General features: G+C 57.8%; 3 protein-coding genes across 3 annotated transcripts in view; 1 reads left to right on the top strand and 2 right to left on the bottom strand.

The window, feature by feature from the left end:
* Positions 1-2,932: 2,932 nt before the first annotated feature.
* Positions 2,933-11,192, bottom strand: TBKBP1 (TBK1 binding protein 1). Its single transcript, XM_062508285.1, has 9 exons — positions 10,971-11,192; positions 10,768-10,890; positions 10,573-10,677; positions 10,083-10,224; positions 9,840-10,000; positions 9,494-9,543; positions 4,554-4,672; positions 3,268-4,010; positions 2,933-3,061 (listed from the first exon to the last, which is right to left on the bottom strand). The coding sequence occupies exons 1-9, from the start codon at positions 11,190-11,192 to the stop codon at positions 2,933-2,935; spliced, it is 1,794 nt and encodes a 597-aa protein (XP_062364269.1).
* Positions 11,193-13,754: 2,562 nt separating this feature from the next.
* LOC134053172 (mediator of DNA damage checkpoint protein 1-like) lies at positions 13,755-21,320 on the top strand. The gene is made up of 6 exons (XM_062508040.1): positions 13,755-14,154; positions 14,240-14,352; positions 15,149-15,217; positions 16,093-16,219; positions 18,505-19,569; positions 21,259-21,320. Exons 1-6 carry the CDS (start codon positions 13,755-13,757, stop codon positions 21,318-21,320), a joined length of 1,836 nt encoding a protein of 611 aa, XP_062364024.1.
* Positions 21,321-21,832: 512 nt separating this feature from the next.
* KPNB1 (karyopherin subunit beta 1) overlaps positions 21,833-23,590 on the bottom strand; it is a 41,130-nt gene continuing 39,372 nt past the window's right edge. Inside the window, exon 22 of the mRNA XM_062508264.1 lies at positions 21,833-23,357. Coding sequence (XP_062364248.1) covers position 23,357 — 1 coding nt within the window. The 3' untranslated portion in view covers positions 21,833-23,356. The remainder of the gene's footprint in view (positions 23,358-23,590) is intronic.

The following is a 23,590-nucleotide window of genomic DNA, read 5'->3' as shown; positions in this document are numbered from 1 at the left end:
CCGCAGCTGGCACTGCCAGGCCACGCAGTGTCTCCAGCAGGACTCGGCACCTCACCAAGAGCCACCAAACGCCACCTCGTCCCCTGCCCCGCACCGTGGGGACAGCGGGGTCACATCCCCCGCAGCAGCCTTGGGGCAGAGCAGCTGAGGGGGGCTGCAGGGTGGCTTTGGGGACAGCGTGGGGGTGGCAGGGCGGTGGTCGGGCACTGCAGGGTGGGGAGGACACTCCTTGGGACAGTGCTGTCACCAAAGGCACAGCCCAGCGCTGCGGTTGGCAGCTCCGGGAGGGGGGTGTCACAGGAAATGGGGCCACGAACTCCCTCCCCGGACACCCCCACTTCCCTCCTCAGTGGGCAGCGGAGTCGCGGCGGGGTGGGAAAGGTAAACTGAGGCACGGGGGGGAGGGGGGGGAAAGCCGTGGGAGCCGCTCCCACTCTCGGTGGGGAGGGCTCAAAGTCACCCCACAAGGCCGGGTGGTCCCCACGGGTGACAGAGGGGGTGCAGTGCCCTCACCCTGATGGAGGGAGGTGACAAAATGCCCAGCATGGCACCGAGCCCCCATACCCGCTGCGAGCATCTAGGGATCCCCCAGGAGCAGGGAGAACCCCCAGGAAGCGGCTTTGGGGTTCTGGGACCCCCAGACTCACGCGAGCATCGTGGGGACACTGCTGTACCAGGTGACACATCCCGGAGCTCCTCCCGCCTGAAGGGACGGTGGTTTTGGGGGACCCGGGGGGGGAGCCCGGCAGGTGCTGAGTCAGCAGCAGCCGCCCCCGGGGGGAAGCGGTGCCGGGAGTGCCGGGATGAGTAACGGCAGCGGCGTTTGGCATTTATCACGTGATTTCCAAAAAAACGAGAAAAAGAGAAAAAATCCGGGAGGAGGGAGAAGGTGGGGGGTGGTGAGGAGGGGGGGCCGGGCACCCCCTGACCGCAGCCAGAGCCCGCCGCGCCTCCATCCCAGTCCGAACTGGGAGACAGGACGGGAAGGAGCCCGGTCACACCCTGGGCGCAGCTCAGGCGTCGTTCCCACGCGGGTGATTTTGGGGACCCTTCCCTGCAGCATCACGGTGTCCCCGGTTCTTCCCCCTCTCTCAGGTCCCCCTGGGGCTGCCTGTGCCCACCCGGGGGGGGTGTGGAAGGTGGGCAGGGGCTGCTCTTCCTGCGCCGTGCCCCGGCAGACGCGGAGATGAGGCGGAGATAAAGTTGTGGCGCCGCGCCTTATCTCCTTCACACCATCGCCCCGCGGCACTGGGAACCGCCTTCGCACCCTGCTCGGGGCCGGGCTGAGCTCGGAGAGCCGGGATGGGACCCCCCCTTCCCCCTCCCTGCAACCTCCCCGGCCGGAGAACGGAGCTCAGCCCAGGGGTGCTCCCTGCCCAGCCGGGCTCTGCCCGGGGAGCGGGGTAAAAACCAGCCGGGGGTCGCACAGGGCTGGTCCGGACCCCCCAGCCCGCAGGAGGGGGGGCTGTAGAACCTGCAGGACACAGGGGATGTCCCGGTGCTGCTGCTGGACAGAGGGACAGAGATGTCCCTGCCCAGATCCTTCTCCCAGGAAAACCGGGAGAATGGCACCCCGCCATCCATAGCCCCCCACCCCGGGACCCCCTGATCCTGCCACGCCGGGGTCTGGCCGTGTCCCTTCTGTCACCGACAGCCTGGGGAGTTTTTTTTTGTTTCTGTTTGTCCCGTTTTGTGTCACTCACCTGCCCGAAACGAGCCGGGAGCGGGGACATGGCTGCAGGACACCCTAAACCCTGTCACGCCCAGGGCCACCTTGGCAACACAAGCTGGCTCTGTGGAGCCCCAAACTCCTTCCCCATCCCAACCCCATCCCCGGGGTGGGGGGGTGGGGGGTGCACCTACAGCCGGACCCCCCCCTCTCTTTACCCAGGGACCCCAAGAGAGGAGATGCCTTCACCCCCTCCGGGGAATTTTGGGCGCTGGAAAGGTTTTATTGAAGTCGGTGGCGTCGCAGCGAGGGCGGGTTCCTCCTCCCGGGGGTCCCGGGGGTCCCGGGGGTCCCGGCGTTTCGTGGGGCGGGGGGGGGATGTGCGCTGTGACACGGGGGGGACATGCAGCGCGGAGCGGCTCGGTGAGGGGGGACAGTGCTGTGGACCCCCCCTCTCCCGGCGGCTTTGAGGTAGATCGAACGTGGGGGGGACGGGGGTGACAGGGTGGGGGGCTCAGGGTGAGCAGCAGCCTGCAGCCCCCGGCTAAAGCAGGGGGAAGGGGGATGGGGGGGCTGCCGGGGGGCTGCGCTGTCCCCACGCCGCACTGGAGGTGGGAGGGTGGTCGGGGGGAGCCCCAGGGAGCCCAGTGCAATGCTGGGGGGTGGGAGGGGGGGAGGGGGGGTCCATGCTGCTCCTCGGGGTTCGTTTCTCAGCAGCATCGTTGTGGGGAGGGCGGGGAGAATTTTGGGGGGCGGGGGGTGCTTTGAATGTAAAAGAGTGGAAAGGTGCTTGAACCGGCGGGACGAGGCAAAGGGGACCGAGAACAAGCAGCTGCCCCCGCCCCTTCAAATCCCGACCCCAGCTCTGACCCCACAACCGGGGAAGGGGCAGCCCCTTCCCCTCACCTGCTTCCTGGGGGCCGGACCCGGGACCCGGCCCCTCGGATCCTCCCTGAGATCAAACGGCGACGCTCGAGGGTGCAGAGGACACCCAGGGACACACACGGGTCCCCTCCGGCCACCAAATGGGCACGGCGTGACCCTGGTACCCGCGCTGGAACATCCAAACCTGGCACGGGGGGCGGGGATGAACCCACTCCGAGGAGGCTGGGGGGGCTCCGGGGGGCTCTGGGGTGAGGAGTGGTGAGGGGCTCAGTTTTTTCCGTAGCTACTGAAGACTTGGAGGTATTTCGGGAGCCGGGCGCTCCCGGTGTGTTTCCATGCAGCATCCAAAGGTCGGGAAGTGGGGAGGGTGGGCAAGGCTCAGATCTTGCTGTTCTCCAGGTGCGAGTCGATGTGTTTGACCAGGGCATCGTCCGGGTACCCGATGGGGAAGGCCAGCTGGCACAGCGGGCAGCTCCGCACCTCCGAGTCCACCGTCTCCAGCAGCAGCTGCGTGGGGAGGGGGCACAGAGCCATGCTGAGGTGGCGGCCGCATCTGTCACCCCCTCCCAAAACTCTCCCAAGCCGGGGGAAACTGAGGCACGTCGCCTCACTCAGAGGTGTCACCGCGCTAAGCTTGGAGGGGAGGGGGGGTTCCATCCATACTCCCCACCCCCCAAAACCCCGCGAGGAGATTGGGGAGGGGTCCTTCTTACATTGATGGAAGGCCAGGACTGGGCGTGCTCGGCCCGGGCGTAGGCGGCCGCCGTCCGGTGCACGGTGTCGGCGTCGGGCACGGGGAAACCGGCGCAGAAGGAGGCGCAGCGGATGGCACCGGCCTCGGGGCTGGGTGGGCTGGGCAGCGCCCACTCCTCCTCATCCGACGACTGCTTCTCGAAGCGGACGTGCTCCTCGAAAGGCTCGTGGGCGCTCAGAGGGGCTCCAGCCCCCCCCAGATAAACCTCGCCGTAGGGCCGGTGCTTGGGGAGCGTGGAGGCTTCGGGCTGCAGCCAGAGCGAGCGGCTCTGCTGGTACAGGGCCACGTTGGTCACCTCCGAGTAGCTGCGGCGGCCCTGGAAGCCGGCCTTGATGTGGCGACTCGAGGGTTTGGCGTAGCCCAGCTCCATCCTCTCGCCGGGCAGGCGGTGCGGGGACGCCGAGGTTGGGGACGGGCAAGGCGGAGGTGGCGGCGCTGGCGAGCGGCGCTGCTGGGCGGGCGACTGGCTCGGGGGTGGCACCGGGGAGCGGCGCTGCTGGGCAGGGGACTGGCAAGGGCCGGGGGCCGGCGAGCGGCGCTGCTGGGCCGGAGATTGGCTCGGGGGTCCCGGTGAGCGGCGTTGGAGAACGGGAGATTGGCACTGGGAGCGTCCCGGTGGAACGGGCGAGGGGCACTGCGGGGCGGGCGAGCGGCGCTGCTGAGCCGGGGAGTGACACTGGGACAGCGGCGAGTGGCGCTGGCCTGGCAGGGGACAAGGGGGACACGCGCGGGAAGTGTTCCGCGTTAGATCGGGGCCTCGGGGAATGCGGGGAATAAAAAAGTGTGCCTGGGCATCCGCGGGAGTCCCGGAGGGAAGGGGGGAATCGGCTGTGGGGACCCCCGGAGGGACGGGAGATTCTGGGGTGGGGGGAATGCGGCCAGGGATAGGTTTTCCCAGGGATGGATATTCTGGGATGGGTTTTCCCAGGTGTGGATGCTCCCAGGCATGGATATTTTGGGATGGGTTTTCCCAGGGATGGATATTTTGGGATGGATACTCTTAGGATGGGATACTCCTAGGAATGAATATTCTTGGGATGGAATGCTCCCAGGTATGGATACCCTTGGGATGGGACATTCCCAGGGATGGATTCTCCCAGCTAGAGATGCCCTCGGTGTGGGACCTTCCCAGGGCTGGCCACCCTTGGAGAATTCATCCCCACATGCAGGACGAGGTCACCCATCCCCTTTTCCGGGTGTTTGTGCCCCCCTGTCCCTGTCCAGCACCCCCCGGACCCCCCTCACCACCGTTGAGACTCTTTTCCTGCAGCAGCGCCCGCAGGATCTGGCTCTGCAGGGAGCTGAGGTTCCGCAGGCGGCACAGCTCCTCCGTCAGCTCCGTGTAGGCCAGGGCCAGGTTCACCCTGTGGAGCAGAGGAAACCCGGGATCGATGGGATTCATCGGGGAGGAACCCTTCAGCAGGGATAAATCCTATTAAATCCCTCAGCAGGGGTGAAATCCTTCAGTAGGGCTTGACCTCCCCGCTGCAATTTTGGTTTTGTCTGTCTCTCCTTTTTATTTTTTTTTTAATAATAAATACGATTAAAATAGGTTTAGTGCTACTGCCTGGATGTCACGTCCATCACTGCTCCAGCAAGTTCCTAAGGAAATAACGACCCAGGGTAAAGAAAAGCCACCTCAGGGTGTCCGAAGTTCCCCCTCTCCACCCGGCCAACAGCACCAGATCCAGAGGACAATTCCCAAAAGGGGACGCGGTGGCTTTGCCCCGCTATCCTCCCCCCCCAGAACCAACTCAAAACCAACCCAAATTCACTTTTTTTTTAACTCGAAAGGGAAAAGTTGCAGCCGCGGATCTCGCACCGGGAGCAGCCAGGACGGGGCGGGTGCTGCTCCCCCCTCCCCCCCCCCCCCCCCGCTCCGGGCGCTTGGAAGCGCTGCCAAAATCATCAATTCTGCCCCAAGTTGGTGTCGCTTTCCGAGCCGGGATTCTCGGCGGGGACGCGAAGGGAGAAGGGCCCCGCGGGGTCGGAGCTCGGCGCGTCCCGGCGCGGTCCCGCTGAGCTGTTGTGACACCGCGGGGACCCGGAGCCGCCGCTCGTAACCGCAGCTGACAGCACCGGGCCCGGCCGAACCCCCCGGGACACAGAGAGAGAGGTGGGAAAGGAGGAGGAGAAGGAGAAAGTGAGGGGAAGGATGAGGGGAAGGAGGGGAAAGAGTGTAGGGGGAAAGAAGAGAGAGAGAGAGAGGGAAGATTGGCGGAGAAGCAAAAGGAAAAGGAGGCAAAGGAAAATAATGAAAAGAAGGAAAAAGGAGGAAAAAGAGGAATAGGAGGAAAAGGAGGAAAGGAAGAGAAAGGAGGAAAAGGAAGAAAAGAATGGAAAGGAGGAAAAGAATGGAAAGGAGGAAAAGAATGGAAAGGAGGAAAAGAAGGAAAAGAAGGGAAAAGAGGAAAAGAAGGAAAAGAAGGGGAAGAAGGAAAAGAAGGAAAAGAAAGGGAAGAAGGAAAAGAAGGAAAAGAAGGAAAAGAAGGAAAAGAAGGAAAAGAAGGAAAAGAATGGAAAAGAATGGAAAGGAGGAAAAGAAGGACAATAAGGGAAAATAGGAAAAGAAGGGGAATAAGGAAAAGAAGGAAAAGAAAGGGAAGAAGGAAAAGAAGGAAAATAATGAAAAGAAAGAAAAGAAAGAGGGAAAAGAGGGAAAATAGGGAAAAGAAGGAAAAGAATGGAAAGGAGGAAAAGAAGGAAAATAAGGGAAAAGAGGAAAAGAAGGGGAAGAAGGAAAAGAAGGAAAAGAAAGAAAAGAAGGAAAAAAGGAAAAGAAGGAAAAGAAGGAAAAGAAAGAAAAGAAAGAAAAGAAAGAAAAGAAAGAAAAGAAAGAAAAGAAAGAAAAGAAAGAGGTAAAAGAGGGAAAGGAGGAAAAGAAAGAAAAGAAGGAAAAGAAGGAAAAGAAAGAAAAGAAGGAAAAGAGGGGAAAAAAAAGAAAAGAAGGAAAAGTAGGAAAAGAAGGAAAATAATAGAGAGAGAAAAAAAAATAGGTGGAGAAGAAAAGGATAAGTAGGGAAAAGAAAAGGAGGAAAAAGAGGGAAAAAAAGGAAAGCAGGAAAAGAAGAAAAAGGAGAAAAAGAAGAAAAGGAGGAAAGGAAAAGAAAAAAAACCCCAAACCAAACCCCCAGAAGCCCGGGGGGCACGCAGAGGATGCCACCTTTGTGTTCCCCAGGCCCCTCTTTGCTGCAGAGCTGGAGGAGCCAGGGATGGGGACATGTCCAGCATTGGCACCCATGGGTGCAAGAGACATTAAAATCCACAAAATCTCCCCAAAAATGTAAGGTGTGGAAGTGGGAGGAATGGTCTGAACCTCCCCCCCCACCCCTCCCCTCCAAAATTCCCACCCTGCTCTTTCCAGGTTTTTCCTCAAGATTTGGTTCCTGGTTTTTCCCGGGAGGGAACGCGAGAGGGAATAACCGCGAGCTCGTAAAGCCTAAAAAAAAAAAATTAAAAAAAAAAAATCTAAACCCCAGAAAAGAAACCAAAAAAAAAAAAAAAAAAGAAGACCTGGACGCGGGGGGACCCCCGCCCCACGCACACCGCAGCAGAAGCACCAGAAAATCACCCGGAGACGGAAAACGCCGATAAGGCGCTTTTCACACCCAAAAAAAAAAAAAAAAAACCAAAAAAAAAAACAGTGGCGGAGAGAGGCAGGTGACAAAAAAAGAGCTGAATCGGCAAGAAAAGAGCGCGGAGGGAAAAACTGTGCCCGGGGAGGGGGGAAGGTGCCCCCGGGGAGAGGGGGTGAGGAGCCAGCCGTGCCTCAGTTTCCCCATCCCAGAGTGGTGAATTTGGCCTTAAAAATAAAGATTTTGGGGATTGGGGGATTTTAATGGAGATATTTGAGAGTTTTGATTTCCGTGGGTATTGTGGGAAGGGGGTGAGAGGGGTGGGGGTGGGGGGGGGGGGAGGACAATCAGGGGGTGAGCTCGGGAGAGGGAATTTTATGGAAATGAAGGGAATTGAGGAAGGGAAGGGAGAGACGGGAACCCCCCAGGGAAGGATCCAGCCCCCTCCCCCCCCCCCCCCCCCGGATCCCCACGTTCTGGGGGTGAGCTCGGGAGAGGGAATTTTATGGAAATGAAGGGAATTGAGGAAGGGAAGGGAGAGACGGGAACCCCCCAGGGAAGGATCCAGCCCCCTCCCCCCCCCCCCCCCCCGGATCCCCACGTTCTGATCTGCGCCAGGACGACAGGAAAAGGCAGCAGCATCCAACACCTCTGGGAAAGGAGGGGATGGATGCAGCCCCCCACAACAACACCCCAGCACCTTCCCGGCCCCGTGTGTCACCTTTCATCTGTCCTCAGCTCGGTCCCGCTGCCCGGGGGGCGCTGCCAGGTCCCCGCTGTCACCTCCCGGCGTGGGGACAGCGGGGAACGGGGACAGCGCTGAGTTGAAGCGGGGACAACGCCCCCGTCTCGGTGTCACCGTGAGCCCTTGGGGGTTTGGGGGGGTCTGGGGACATCGACCCCACCTCGGTGTCACCTTTCGGGGTTTGGGGGAGTCTGGGAGGGTTTAAGGGGTCGGGGGACGCTGTCATCACCTCGGTGCCACCATTGAGGGTTCAAGGAATCCGGGGACATCGCCCCCGTGTCGGTGTCACCTTTGGGGGTTTGGGGGAGGTCCGGGGAGTCTCGGTGCCACCATTGAGGGTTTTAGGGGTCCGGGGACACTGTCACCACCTCGGTGCCACCTCTGGGGGTTTGAGGGCTCCGGGAACCCACCTCGGTGCCACCGTCAGCCCTTAGAGATTCAAAGGGTCTGCCCACGGCCCCCTCTCCCCTCAGCTTTCCCAGGATTTGGGGTATTTTGACTCAAAGCCCCAAATCTGTGGGCTCCAAGTACCCGTCCCAGCACCCCACAGTGCCCGGGGATGCCCGGGGACGCCCCTAGAATTTGTGGCTGCCACAAAGGGGACACCGGGAAGTGACAGTGAAGGACAGAGGAGAGCCCTGCCCCCAGCACTGGCACCCAAAACCGGCCGGAGGAAACGCTCGGGTGGGGTTTGGAGCAGAGCTGGAGATGGAACAGCGGCTCCAAGGGGCCGGGAAACGCTCCCGGGCCTGCCCAGGCTGGAGCGTGGCTGGGATGGGTCGGTGCCCGGTGCTTGGGGTGGATCCGTGCCCGGTGCTTGGGACGGTTTGGTTTGGCAGGAATTGGTGCCACGGGGGTGGCGCGGACTGGGGCCGCTCGGTGCCTCCCGGTGACCGCCGGTGCCTCCCGGTGACCGCCGGTGCCGCTCTCTCGGCAGCCGCGGGCCGTCAGTGCCCTCTGGAGGCAGCGCCGAGCCGATACCGGGCACCGGGACATCACATTGACACCGGGAATGGGCCACGGGACATCACACTGACACCGGGAATGGGCCACGGGACATCACACTGACACCGGGAACGGGCCACGGGACATCACACTGACACCGGGAATGGGCCACGGGACATCACATTGACACCGGGAATGGGCCACGGGACATCACACTGACACCGGGAACGGGGCACGGGACATCACACTGACACCGGGAATGGGCCACGGGACATCACATTGACACCGGGAATGGGCCACGGGACATCACACTGACACCGGGAACGGGGCACGGGACATCACATTGACACCGGGAACGGGGCACGGGACATCACACTGACACCGGGAATGGGCCACGGGACATCACACTGACACCGGGAATGGGCCACGGGACATCACATTGACACCGGGAACGGGGCACGGGACATCACACTGACACCGGGAATGGGCCACGGGACATCACACTGACACCGGGAACGGGGCACCGGATACTGGGACAGTGCACAGGCACCGGGAACTGGGCACTGGACACCGGCACAACGCACGGCACCCAGCACCAGGCACCGGGCACCGGACCCTGGGAACGGGGCACCGGACACCGGGACAACGCACGGCACCGGGCACTGGACACTGGGCATAGGGCACCGGGAACCGGGCACCCCGCCCCCACTCAGCTCCAAACCCCGGGGCACAGCGGGTGATTTTGGGGTGCAGGATCCCTCCACTGCAGCACTTCAATTCGGGGACCCCCCCCCCCGGGACCCTGTGCAAAGGTGTGGGGTGAGCCCGTCGTGCCCCAAAGCTGCTCCCGTGTGTCCTCACCCCTCCCTGCCAGCGCGGGGCTCCCCCAGCCCCCGGCCCAGTCCCCTCCCAGCACTTACTGGTCATCGCCCACCTTCTTCACCCAGGCCATGTTCAGCTCCGACTGCTCCTGGGGACAGCAGAGCCCCGGTCAGCACCGGACCCCCACCCTGGGCATGGGGGGAGGGGGTTCTGTGGGGTCAGACCCTGCTCCCAGACACCCCTCAGCACCCAAACCCCACCCACCGGGAATTTGGGATCCTGTGGGGTCACACCCTGCTCCCAGACACCCCTCAGCATCCAAACCCCACCCACCGGGAATTTGGGATCCTGTGGGGTCACACCCTGCTCCCAGACACCCCTCAGCACCCAAACCCCACCCACCGGGAACTGGGGATGGTCCCCAGGGCCGGCCCTGCCCCGCACCTGCTCCCGGGTGTCCTGCAGGTGCTTCAGCTCCTCCTGCAGCCTCTCGCACTCTGCCTTGAGATGCTCCTCGCGGTGCTGGGCTCGCTGGTTCTCCTGCCGCGCCGCCTCCAGCTCAGCCTCCAGCCCGCGGCTCTGCCAGCCCCCGGCTCGCTCCAGCACTGCGGGCACCGCTCGGTTCAGCCCCCGGCAGCGCCGCGGGGTCCCGGGGGGGCTCTGCGGGGCGGGGAGGGGGCGGCTCACCGTGGCTCAGGCCGGGGTTGGGGTGCAGGGCGATGAAAGGCACGTCCTGGGTGCCCAGCCCGGGGAAGGCGCCGCTGTCGCGCTGCCTCAGCTGCTGCTCCAAGCTGCGGATGCGGCTCAGGTGCGTCTCCACCAGCGCCCGCTGCACGGGGAGGGGACAGGGGCTGTGCCCCAGGGCTCATCCTGCCCCCTCCCAGCCCCTCACGCACGGATTTCGGGATGGGTTTTGGATGCGGGGATAGTGGCACGGCAGGAGTTGTTCCCTGGCTGGGAAAGGGGAGCCGGGGGTGCCCGGCTGATCCTGGCACCAGGACAGCGGAGCTGGGATCATCCCTTGGGAAGATGGATAAATCTGAGCATCCCTAAACCCCCCGATGTGGCCGAAACACCACGTCCCCCTCCCCCAAGGATGGGGGACACCACAGGCACGGATGCTGTCGTGGAGAAGGGAAGGGGACCCCGCTGTCCCCCGCTGGTGGCTGTCACCCACCATCTCTCCCAGCTCGGTCTCCAGGTCCGCCTTCTCCACGCACAGCTTCTCGTACGCCTGGATCATCTCCTCCAGCTGCTCCTCCCGCTCTTTGCTCTTCTGCAGCTGCCGGGGGGAAGGTGCAGGGGATTTGGGGGTGGGTGGGTGGCTCAGGGACCACCCCAAACTCCCCCCAAGTCCCCTGTCTCCGCTCACCTCGTGCTGGAACTGGTTGAGCTGCTGCTGCAGCGACGCCTTCTCGCTCTTGAGCAGCGAATTCTCCTTGGCCTCGTAGAGGGAGAAGATGTGCTCCTCGCCGAATTCGCCGATCAGGGGGTACTGGGGCCGCGGGGCAGGCGGTCAGAGGGGTCCCCCCGGCCCCACACGCCCCCCCCCCGGGGCTCCCCCTGACCCCTCACCTTGACCTCGTACATCTTGAGGCGGCGCTTGAGCGTGGAGTTCTCCCTCTCGAGCCCCGTGAGCCGGTTCTTGATGTCATCGTAGGCGGTGATGAGGGCGAAGTGCGAGGCCGAGCACATCTCTCCCGACAGGTCGGTGTTGGGGCTGTCCAGCCAGTCCTCGTCCGGCCCCAGCGCCTCCTGTGTCAGGATGCTGATGTCGTCCTCGAACATGGAGTCCATGTCCTGCCTGCGGGGACACCGGGCACACCGGTGACACCGGGCCAGGCTGGGGACAATGGGGTGGGATCCGGGCTGGGGCAGAAGGAGCTCAGGTGGGTCACAGCGGGGTCTGCCGGAGCTCAGCCTGTCCCAGTGGCAGCGGGTGACAGTCCCAGGAGCTGCCACCGGCAGCGGCTCCGACCCCGCGCTGTCCCCTGGGGTGACAAGGGGGACTCTGGCCACGCGCTCACCTCCGTCCCCACCAGAAAAAGAGAGGACAAAACTCCTGACACTCCCCGCCAGCCTCCATCAGGATGAGGGTGGGAGCGAGGAGCACCTCCGGCAGAGCCCCGCGAGGGGGGGACACGGTGACTTTCCTCACGTCCCCTCCCGGGAACCAGCCCCAGAAATAGCGTCCGGTGCCGCTGCCTCCCGCCCTGCGCCGCACGCGAGCTGCTTCCCGGCCTCCCACGCCTCGCGCAGCCGTGCCCTAAATACCGGCACTGCCGCTCACCCCCCCCGGGAGCCACCTGGCCCCCGGCACCGTCCCCAACCCCTCCCGGGGGACCCCACCCCTCCTGGCCCGCTCTGCCGCAGCGCTTGCCCCCCGCACGAGGGTTCGGGGTGGCCGAGGCTCCCGAAGCCGCTGCCTCCGGTGGCTCCCGGGGTGTTTTCCCGGTGGGAAAAGAGCTTCAAACCAGCGCAGCCCGCTCAGGCGTTGTCCCCCGTCCCAGCCGGGGATCCCGCGGGCACCGGGGCGGCCGCCGGGCACGCGCAGCCCGGGCGGCTTGGCAGACATCTGGGAGCACCGCCGCACAAATAATTCATGGCACAAAGCTGGCAGAGGGAGGAGAGATCTGCAGGGTGATGAGGGGGGGCACAGCACGGTCCCCTCGAGCCGCTGGTGAAGCCTGGGGACAGCCCGACCTTCCCCCCCCCCCCCCCCCACAGGCCGGGGGTCCCGTGGGCAGCTGGGGGCTGCGGCAGCGTCCGCCTGGACACGGAGAGTAAATCATGGACAGACCCTCGGAACTGCGACCCCTCCAGGGGTCTTAAATCCAGCCCCGGGGCGGTGACAGAGGGGACACACCTCTGCTCGGGCAGGGAGGGCACTGCCACCACCCCCTGGGGAAACTGAGGCACCGCCAAAGCCAAGATGAGACTCCCCAAGCTCTGGTGAACCGCCCCTCCCCCAAAATTAAGATCCCTTGGGGGGGTTCCCAGGCCCTGCCAGCGGTGGCACCGTAAGGACAGGACCCTCTTTGTCCCCAGCACACAGCGGCGTGTCCCCAACCCGACCCAGAGAGCTCTCCAGATTGCCGTGCCTCAGTTTCCCCGCCCCGCTGGGGACACCTGCCTTGCAGCGGGCCCCAGGCGTGGGGCGAAGCGGCGCGGGCTGGGCAGGGCTGCGGCGCGGGCACGGGCGTGTCACAGGTGTGTCACAGGCGTGTCACAGGTGTGTCACAGGGCTGACACCGGCGCGTCTCAGGTGCGGGAGCTCCGGACATCGGGCACGAGAGGATGGGCGGGAGCCGGAGCTGCTCTCATCGGGCTCCAGGCAGGGTCCCCGCGGCACCGCCGCTCCCTCCGCGCTCCCGGCCCCTCCTCGAGGCCTGCAAATGCCTTGGGAAAAAAAGGAAAAATGAGGCTCTCCAGGAGTGGGACACTGCAGGAGGGCTCGGCCGGCTCAGAGCTCCGGTGGGGATGGGGATGGGGATGGGGATGGGGATGGGGATGGGGATGGGGATGGGATGGGATGGGGATGGAATGGGGATGGAATGGGATGAGCCAGGCTGTGGGTGCTGCTGGACCGTTGACTCCTGGCTGAGTGTGAGACAGGATTTGGCTCCCCCAAAAAACCTTTTGGGGGTCGGGAGGATGCACTCGGTAGGACCCGGCCTAGGGCAGCCCCTCCTGCCCCGACCCTCGGTGACCGCGGCCGGGAAGAGCCCCCTCCTCACTGCTGGCAGCCCCCGGGCGCTGTCCCGGTTCTGAGGAGCTGGGGGGGGGAGAGGCGCGGGGAGGGGCTGGGGGCACCGCCATGGCCACGAACGAGAGCAGCGGGCGTGGAACCGGCGCGGAACCGGGGGAGAACCGGCGGAGAACCGGCGGGGAAAGGGGGACGGGTCGAGAGCGCTCCCGACCCCGGGGGCCGGGCCCGGTGCGCGGGTGAGCGCGGCCGGGGGTCGCAGTGGGGTGATGTGGGGAGGGGGGGGGATCCGGCCTGCGACGGCCCCGGAGCCTCCGGGAAACCGTCCCCGAACGGCCCCGGCCCGGCCCGGTGCCGCCCGCCCCCCCCCCCCCCGCGCCCGGCCCGGGGGTCGCCGGGCGGGGGACGGGGACGGAAACGCAGGAGGGGTCCGGGGCGGAGCCGGGACGGGATGAGGATGAGGATGGAGCCGGGGATGGGGATGGGGATGAGGATGGAGCAGGAGATGGGGATGGAAGCGGGATGGAACCAGGGGTGGAGATGGGAACGGAACCGGGGATGGGGAAGAGGATGAAGATGCGAATCCAGCCGGGGATGGAGACGGGGATGAGGATGGGGATGAGGATGGAGCCGCGGATGAGGATGAAGCGGGGATGGTGAAGGCGGCGGGGGGCGATGGAGCTGAGGCCGGGGCTGGGGTCGCGCTGTGCCGGGAGAGGACAGGCCCGGTGGGGCGGGGGCTGCCCGCTCTGCGTCCCCCGGCCCCTCCCGCTGTCCCCCGGCCCAGGCCCCGCACTCACCGGCGCTGCTGCTGCTGCTGCGCTGCGGCGGCGCCCGCCGGGATGCGGCTCCGTCCCCGCCCCGCCGGGTCCCGCTGCCGTTCCCGGTCCCCGCCGCAGCCCCGGCCCCGCCGCCGTTTCTTCCGCTCCGGAGACACCGACGAACCACGTGGGCACCGGGCGGCCGCCAGCCCCTCCCCCGCCACGCGCCGGGGCCGCCCCCGGGGCTGTGACCCCCCCCAACCCCCCCACCTCCGGGGCACGGCCGGTCCCGGTGATGCTCGGGAGGGGGGGGGGGGGGGGGGGGGCGGGCGACCCTCACACCCCTCCCGTGACCTGCCCCGGTAACGGCACCACAGACCCCCGGACCCCTCCCGTGCCCGGCGGAGACCCCGAGGGCCGGGGGGCTTCTCCCTTCATCCCGGGGGTCACCGGCATCGCGGAGCCGCATCCCCGCGTGGCGGGGGCTGGGGTCCCGCCTGCCCCCGCCCCTCCAAATCCCCCCCTCTCTCCCCGAACATTTTATTCCGTGAATTGTTCCCGGAGCTGCTTCCATTACGGAATTACATCTTTTCCCTGTGCTGTGCTGGGTTATTAATAGCTGCTCTCCTTTCGCCGCGACTGCCGGGGGGCTCCGGGGGACAGACATCGGGAGGGGGCACAGACCCCCAGACCCGGGGAGAGCACGGATGGATCCATGGCACGGAGAGACACTGGGATGGCACGGATGGATCCATGGCATGGAGAGACACTGGGATGGCACGGATGGATCCATGGCATGGAGAGACACTGGGATGGCACAGATGGATCCATGGCATGGAGAGACACTGGGATGGCACGGATGGATCCATGGCACGGAGACATCAACTCATCCATGGCTCTGAGTGACCCTGGTGGCACAAGATTCCAGCCAGGGCCTCATCCTGTCCCGGAGGACAGGCCGGGAATGGGAAGCAGAGTCCCAGGGATGTGAGATCCTGGCATTCCAAACATCCCTGCCAAGGCCTCTGGAGGAGCTGGGGAGGAAGAGCAGCTCCAGGGATGGGCACTGAGGGGGATCCGGCAGCAAAGCCAAGCTGGGAGCTGTCAGCACCGAGAAATCCTGGTCCTGACCATAGCTCATGTCACGACAAAGGAAAAGGAATCGCTGAAAAAAATCCATCTCGGGATTTTGGGTCCCACCAGGAGGCTCAAAGGGAGCAAAGCTTCGAGCTGGGAGCACCCACGGGATTCCAAATCCAGATTCCCTTTCCTGGTGCTCTGTTCAGCTCTGGGATGACGCCTTGGATATCCTGGAGAGAGCCTGGAGGGGCACGGACAGACCCCTGGCGTGGGGGGTACCACCCATGGGATGCCGAGATTCCAGGAGGTTCCCAAGGGAGCTAAAAACGCACCACGAGGCCTGGGATATTTTTCCAGGGGGGCACGGAGCTGCTCTGACCCTTCCCGTTCCCGCTGGAATTTCCACCAGGGAATCGCGCTCCGCCCTCGGTGCGCGGCCTAGGGAAGGAAAACCTTTGGAATGTCACCTTTGGGAGAGAGAGCAGAGGGGAAGGGCAGGCGGGATCCGCAGGGACGGGATCTGCCGCAAACAGGTCCCCGGCAAAAATTTAAAAAAAAAAAAAAATCCCCAGCGACTCCTCCGGAGGATTTGCTGCAAAGCGCTTTGAAGTGCAAATGAAGGATTTCCGTCGGGTCGGAAGTTAATCTGGAAGCGAAGGAAACATCCCGGAGTGCCCGGGATGGATGCACATCCCAAGGGGACCCCCACGGGGGACACAGGAGGGCCCTGGGAGCTGGGGACAAACCTTGGAGCCACCCCGGGAACTGTCACAGTGTGGGTGTGGGGAGCAGGAGCAGAGGGAGGCAGGATTCCAGATCCAAGATTCTGGAATGGTCTCTCACCTGAGCTGTTCCCTGGGGTTTGGGGTCCTCACAGACTCTACGGACATCCCATGGGATTCCCTGCTCTTCTCAGGGCTGAGTTTTCCATGAAGCCCCATCGGGACATCAGGGAGGAAAGGGGAGCACCGGGAATTCCCCCTTTGATTCCCATGGCCTTTTTTTCCTCCTCTTCCCAACATTTTCTGGGAATTTTGAAGCCAAAGGCAAGGGGATCCCTTGGATCCCTCTGGAATGTTCGGGATCGGCAAAGGAAAGAGCCCCCAGGACCAAGGGGGGACTGCAGCACCCCCGGACATTTGGGGTGCAGGGGCTGAAGGATGCCCCGAGGGATGGGGACGGCTCCAGAGCCACCTCTGCTGCCCGGTTCCATGGGAACCCTTGGGAAAACAGGGAAAACCAGTCCTCCCTTCCCAGCAGCGGGGATTCAGGCAGGGGTGAGGACAGGAATGGGGCAGGAATAGGGCAGGGATAGGGCAGGGATAGGGCAGGGATCCGGGCAGGAATGGGGACAGGAATAGGGACAGGAATAGGGATAGGAATAGGGACAGGAATAGGGCAGGGATGGGGACAGGAATAGGGCAGGGATAGGGCAGGAATGAAGGCAGGGATGGGACAGGAATAGGGACAGGAATAGGGACAGGAATAGGGCAGGAATAGGGCAGGAATAGGGACAGGAATAGGGACAGGAATAGGGCAGGAATAGGGACAGGAATAGGGACAGGAATAGGGCAGGAATAGGGACAGGAATAGGGCAGGGATAGGGCAGGAATGAAGGCAGGGATGGGACAGGAATAGGGACAGGAATAGGGACAGGAATAGGGCAGGAATAGGGACAGGAATAGGGCAGGAATAGGGCAGGAATAGGGCAGGGATGGGGACAGGAATAGGGCAGGGATAGGGCAGGAATGAAGGCAGGGATGGGACAGGAATAGGGACAGGAATAGGGACAGGAATAGGGCAGGAATAGGGCAGGAATAGGGACAGGAATAGGGCAGGGATAGGGCAGGAATAGGGACAGGAATAGGGACAGGAATAGGGCAGGAATAGGGACAGGAATAGGGCAGGGATAGGGCAGGAATGAAGGCAGGGATGGGACAGGAATAGGGACAGGAATAGGGACAGGAATAGGGCAGGAATAGGGCAGGAATAGGGACAGGAATAGGGACAGGAATAGGGCAGGAATAGGGACAGGAATAGGGCAGGGATGAAGGCAGGGATGAAGGCAGGGATGAAGGCAGGGATGAAGGCAGGGATGACAGGGATTAGGGCAGGGATGTGGACAGGGATCCAGGCAGGGATTCAAGCAGGGTGGTGGCACTGAGGGCTCTGGTGACGCAGCGCTGTCACCCCTGAGGCTCCAAAAATCCACTCGTGGCTCTTTTTTTTTTTTTTTTTTTTTTTTTTTTTTTGCCAATTTTCCAAGGAAAATCAACTTTTCCTTCTCTGTTCGGGCTTAGTTGAAACCATTAACCCGCTCCTGGATAAATCCAACGTCCCGGGAATGATCCCGGGAATGACGGCAGTGTCCCCGGGCAGGGTGGTGGCACTGGTGGCACTGGTGACACAGCGCTGTCACCTCCGTTTCTCCCGGAGAGGAAACGCGAGCTCCCCTCCCACGGCGTCTCCGAGCGGGGGCAGGAGCCTGGCAGAGACTCCCGGGAAATGAAACAGCAGGAAAAAAAAAAAAATAAAAATTAAATTAGGGAAAATAAAAATAATTTTTTTTGTTTTTGTTTTATTTGGGAGGTGAATAAACGGATCCTGCCCGTGGTTTGTTTTACCAGGGTTTTTATAGAGCTGGAGGAGCGTCCAGGGGGGTTCGTTTGCTGGTTAATTGATTGATTAATTAATTAATTAATTAATATGGAACTGTAGTTTTTGGGTTTTGGCGGTGGGGGATGAGGGGATTCATGCCGAGGGAAAGGTATCAGGGCAGGATGGATGGAGCAGAATCCTCAGGAATTTGGGAATCTCCGGCGGCGATCCCAGAATTTGCAGGAGTTTGGGATCTCTGGGAATGTGGAATTTGGGAGGTTCAGCAGTTTGGGATCTCTGGGAGCAGGGAATTTTCAACACCACCAAATTCTTCGTGATATAGCCACCCCCCCCCCCCCCCCAAAAAAAAAAGCAATCTCCCCAAAAATGCCAGAACTCCCCCCCAAAAAAAGATGCTGGAAGAGTTTGATCCATGGCCAGGCAGAGATGGGATTGAGGAGGGATGGGTTTGAGGAAGAAATTCCTTGAGATACAGCCCGAAAAACGCCCCTAAAAAAGCCCAATCCTCCCCAAAAAACAGGCCCCAAAAAAGGCCAAAAAACACCCCAGAAAAGGCAAAAAAACCCCAAACCAAAACAAAACAAAAACAAACAAAAAACCCCACCCAATCCAACCCTCAAAAAGCTCAAAAGATGTCCCAGAAATCCATTCCAAAAGCCCCAAAAACTCCAGAAAGGCCCAAGAAAATTCCCCCAAAACTCCCCAAGAAGGCAAAAAATCCAAAAAAAGACCCCAACAACCAAAAAAAGGCTCCCTAGATGGCCAAGAAAACCCTCCAAAAAAACCCCAAAAAACGAAACAAAACAAAACGAGTCCCCAAAGCCTCCCAAAAGGCCCCAAAAAAACCTTTCAAAAAGCTGAAAATTTCCCCAAAATCCTCCCCAGAGAAGAATCCGCAGCCGGGTTTTGCACTGCTCTCAGTGTTTATTCTGCACCGCCTCAGCGGGAACGGAACCGGAACCGGAACCGGCCACCGGAACCGGAACCGGCCACCGGAACCGGAACCGGCCACCAGAACCGGCCACCGGAACCGGAACCGGCCACCGGAACCGGAACCGGCCACCGGAACCGGAACCGGCCACCAGAACCGGAACCGGCACCGGAACCGGCCACCGGAACCGGCACCGGAACCGGCACCGGAACCGGCCACCGGAACCGGCCACCGGAACCGGCCACCGGAACCGGAACCGGCCACCGGAACCGGCCACCGGAACCGGAACCGGCACCGGAACCGGCCACCGGAACCGGAACCGGCCACCGGAACCGGCACCGGCACCGGCCACCGGAACCGGAACCGGCCACCGGAACCGGCCACCGGAACCGGAACCGGCCACCGGAACCGGCCACCAGAACCGGAACCGGCCACCGGAACCGGCCACCGGAACCGGAACCGGCCACCGGAACCGGCCACCAGAACAGGAACCGGCCACTGGAACCGGCCACCAGAACCGGAACCGGCCACCGGAACCGGCCACCGGAACCGGAACCGGCAACCGGAACCGGCCACCGGAACCGGCCACCGGAACCGGAACCGGCCACTGGAACCGGCACCGGAACCGGCCTCCGGAACCGGCCACCAGAACCGGAACCGGCCACCGGCCACCAGAACCTGCCACCGGAACCGGCCATGGAACTGGCCACCGGAACCGGACACCGGAACCGGCCACCGGAACCGGCACCGGAACCGGCCACAGGAACCGGAACCGGCCACCAGAACCGGAACCGGCCACTGGAACCGGCCACCGACACCGGAACCGGCCACCGGAACTGGAACCGGCCACCAGAACCGGCCACCAGAACCTGCCACCGGAACCGGACCCGGAACCAGAACCGGAACCGGCCACCGGACCCGGAACCAGAACCGGAACCGGCCACCGGACCCGGAACCAGAACCAGAACCTGCCACCGGAACCGGACATGGAACTGGCCACCGGACCCGGCCACCGGAACCGGCACCAGAACCGGAACCGGCCACCAGAACCAGAACCAGCACTGGCCACCAGGAGCGGTTCCGGCGCCGCTCGGCTCCTCCCACCCAAGAACTTTTTTTTTTTTTTTTTTTTAATATAATTTTTTTAAAGTAATTTTTAAAAATTTTAATTTTTTTTTCCCCTTGAATTTTTTGTTCCACCTTTGGGAATCGCCGCCCCCGGGCTGAACTAAAAAGGCAAAAGGCGTGGCTGGGATTGCCGGGGTTTGTTTTTAATTTTTTTTTTTTTTTACCTGGATTTGGGGTGATTTCTGTGAATTTTGGGGTATTTTTTTTTGTCGGTTCTGCACGTGGGGCAGAGCACTGAAGGCACATTCATGTCTGATACCCTGTACGAGCTGGGGCAGGGAAAAGGAATCGAAAAAGGGATGGGGAGGAGGAAAAACGGGGAGAAATTTAAAAAAAAAATAAAAATAAAAGGCAAATGGGGAAAGAAAAAAAAAATGAGAAGTGGGGGAAAAGGTGAAGAGAAAAGGGAAAAAAAAATGAAGGAAAAGTGAAAAAATATTTGAATAAATGGGGAAGAAGGGATGAAAAAAATTAGAGGGAGTGGAAAAAATAAATAAGAAAAATGGGGGGAATAAAGGGAGAAAAATGGGGGAAAATGGAAAAAGGAAGAAAAATGGGAGGAAAGAAAAGGGGAAATAAAAAGGGAAAAAGGAAGAAAATGCAGAAAAGAAGAAAAATGGGGGGGGAAAGGGAAAAAAAAGAAGAAAAAAAAGAAAAAAGAAAAAAGAAGAAAAAAGAAGAAAAAAGAAGAAGAAGAAAAAAGAAAAAAGAAGAAAAAAGAAGAAAAAAGAAGAAAAAAGGAAAAAAGAAGAAAAAAGAAGAAAAAAGAAAAAAGAAAAATGAAGAAAAAAGAAAAAAGAAAAAGAAGAAAAAAGAAAAGAAAAAAAGAAGAAAAAAGAAGAAAAAAAGAAGAAAAAAGAAGAAAAAAAGAATAAAAAAGAACAAAAAAGAAAAAAGTAGAAAAAAGAAAAAATAAGAGAAATGGGGAAAAAATGAAGAAAAAATGAAGAAAAATGGGGGGAAAATGAAGAAAAAAAAAAGAAAAATGGGGAAAATGAAGTGGGAAAAATAAATTTAAAATGAAAAAAATTAAAAGAAATGGAAATAAAATAAAAGTGGAAAAAATAAAGGGAAAATAAAGATAGATGGAAAGGGAAAAATAAAGAGAAGGGAAAAAGCAAAAAGAGAGAAAGAGAAAAAAATAGGAACAGGATTAAAAAAATGAAAAGAAAAATAAAAGAAAAACTTGAAGAAAAAAACATCAAGAAAAAATAAAGAACAAAGGGAAAAACTGATGAAGAATTGAAGGGAAAAAAAATAAGAAAAAAAGAATAAAAGGGAAAAGAAAAAAAAAAACGGGGGGAAAGGAGAAAAAAGAAAATATTGGAATATGAAGGGAAAAAAAATGGAATAAAAGGGGGAAATAAAGGAAAAAAAAAATAATTAAAAAAAAAAGAAATTAAAAAAAAATAAAACCTCCAAGAACCAAATCCTGCCCATTTTTCCTGCTCCCCCTCCCAGGAGCTTTCCCGACACCTCCAGAGCTGCAAAGTGAAAATTCCAAATCTCCAAACCCTCCTAAAAATAAAATTTATTTCTTCTTCTTCTTCTTCTCCTCGTTGTTTTTTTGTTTTTATTTTTTTTTGTTTTGTTTCCCCCCTCCCCCCCCCCCTCCTTTTTTATTTTCCTTTTTTCCAGAGGAAAAATTCCGCTCCCGACCCGGCGAGAAATTCGGGAAGAGGCAAAGAAAAAAATATTAAAAATTTCAAAAAAAAAAAAAAAAAATTATTTATTTGGGGATTATTGGGAAAAAACTCCCAAAATCCACCAAAAAAAAAAAAAAAAAATTTAAAAAAAATCCCAAATTTTTTTTTTTCTTATCCTGGGTTTCCCTCTGGAAAAGAGCCAAGAATATCCCAAAAAAAAAAAAAAAAAAAAATTAAAAAATTTCTTTTTTAAAAAAAGGAAAATATTGGGGAATGTTTGACACCATTTTATTCATCTTCAACTGCAGTGGAAAAATAGAAACCTTTTACAAGCGCCGGCGTTGTCAGCTCAACTCAAGTTATATATTTATATATTTTATATAAATTTCTTTTTTTTTTTTTCTCCTTTTTTTTTTTCCTGTTTTTTATTTTTTTCCTCGTGGTTTTTTTTTTTTTTTTTCCAAGTGCAGCAAGAGACCAAAAAACCACATCGAGCCTGATCCCAATCGAACCCCGAAAAAGCAAAAAAAAAAAAAAAAAAAAAAAAGGCAAAAAAAAGCAAAAAAAAAAATCCCAAATAATTCCAAATAAACGGTTTTTAATCCCTTTTTTTTTTTTTTTTGGGTTTTTTTTTTTTTTCAACTTCAATTTCTTCTCCAAACATCACCTGAATTTTTTCATTTTTTTTCCTTCTTTTTGTACGTATTTTTACCTCCGTTTTTGTTTTTTTTTTTTTTTTTCCCCCCACCCCCACATCTTTTTGAACTCTTTGGCACAATTTTGATTCTGCTACAATCCGAGCCAGATCTCCCAATTCGCAGCACTTTAAAAAAAAAAAAAAAAAAAAAAAAAAATTCTGATTTTTTTTTTTCAATTTTTTTTTTTTCCTGACCTTTTATATATATATTTTTTTTTTTGTTTATTTTTTTTTTTTTTGGAATTTTTGAAGCCTGAAACTCGCTGGACAAATGGGATTTTTCTATTCCCTGCAACCCCAAAATTGTGTTTTTTTTCCCCCATTTCTACATTCACAGTTGAATATTTAAGGAAGGAAAGGCGCTTTTGTTGCTGAGCAGGACAAGCCAAGAGCTCCAAACATTCAGCATTCCCTAAAAATAAAATCCCTAAAAAAGCGACTTTCCTGAAATTTTTTTTTTTATTATTTTTTTTATTATTTTTTTTTTCCTCTTTTCTACTATTTTTTCCCCATCTCTTACTGCCTGAACCTCAGTTATGAAATGCAACAGCTGAACCTTTAAATTTTCTGTATATTTTACATTTTTTTCTTTTTTTTGTATTTTTTTTTAATTCTTTTTTTTTTTCCCAGTATAAATTTTTTTTTTTTTTTGTGGTTTTTTTGGGAAAAAAAAAAAAAGCAAGAAACTGCAACGAATTCGAATTTTTTTGTTGTTGGTTTTTTTTGTTTGTTTTTGTTTTGTTTGTTTGGTTTTTTTTTGGGAAGTTGAGAATGTGGATATGACCTCACTCACACACACTCACTCCTCTGGAAAATTCCTTCTCTCTCCTTTTGGGATTCGCCTCATCCCGGAGATTCCCAAATCCCAGGAAACTCCCAAATCCCGGGAAATTCCCATTTTTTCCACCTCTCTCTCTCTCCAGCAACCAAAACCTCACAGAGCACCACTTGAATCCCAATTTTCCCCGTTTTTCCCTCATTTTCTCCTCCGAGTTCAGCCGCTCTTGGGAATTTTGGGGTTGTTTTTTTTTTTTTTTCCCCCCCCCTTTTTTTTGTTGGATTTTTTTTTTTTTTTGGGGGGGAGGGGAGGGGGTGGGAAATACAGAATTCCCTCCTGGATGCCAAAAGTTGGGATTTTTGTTCCGAGCCTCACTCACTCATCCTCAGCATCCTCTCACTCCCAAACATTCCGCACACGTCCTCACTCCCGGGGTTTTTGGGGGGTTTTGTAGGAGATTGGAGATTTTTTTTTTTTTTTTTTCCTTTTTTTGTCTTTTCTTGGTGGTGTTGTCGTTTGTTTTGTTGTTGTTGTTGTTTTTGTTTGGTGGTTTTTTGTTTTTTTTTTTTTTTTTCTTCCAGTGGGGGTCCTCAGGTGTCGTCCCAATGGTGAAGATCTGGGAAAGAGGAGGGGAAAAGGAAAAAAAAAAAAGAAAAAAAAAAAAAAGGGATTTAAGGGGAGAAAAATGAGGGTTTGGGGGATTTAGGGGGGAAAGGGATTGAGGGGGAGAATGGAATGGGGGAGGGAGGTCAGGGGGATTTAGGGAGGAAAGGGGGAAAAAAAAGAAAAAAATAAGGGAAAAAAGGGGGGGGAAAAAGGGGGGGGAAAAAGGGGGGGGAAAAAGGGGGG

The sequence above is a fragment of the Cinclus cinclus genome, chromosome 24 (assembly GCF_963662255.1).
Source record: "Cinclus cinclus chromosome 24, bCinCin1.1, whole genome shotgun sequence".
NCBI lineage: Eukaryota > Metazoa > Chordata > Aves > Passeriformes > Cinclidae > Cinclus > Cinclus cinclus.
This window is presented reverse-complemented; position numbering and strand designations above follow the sequence as displayed.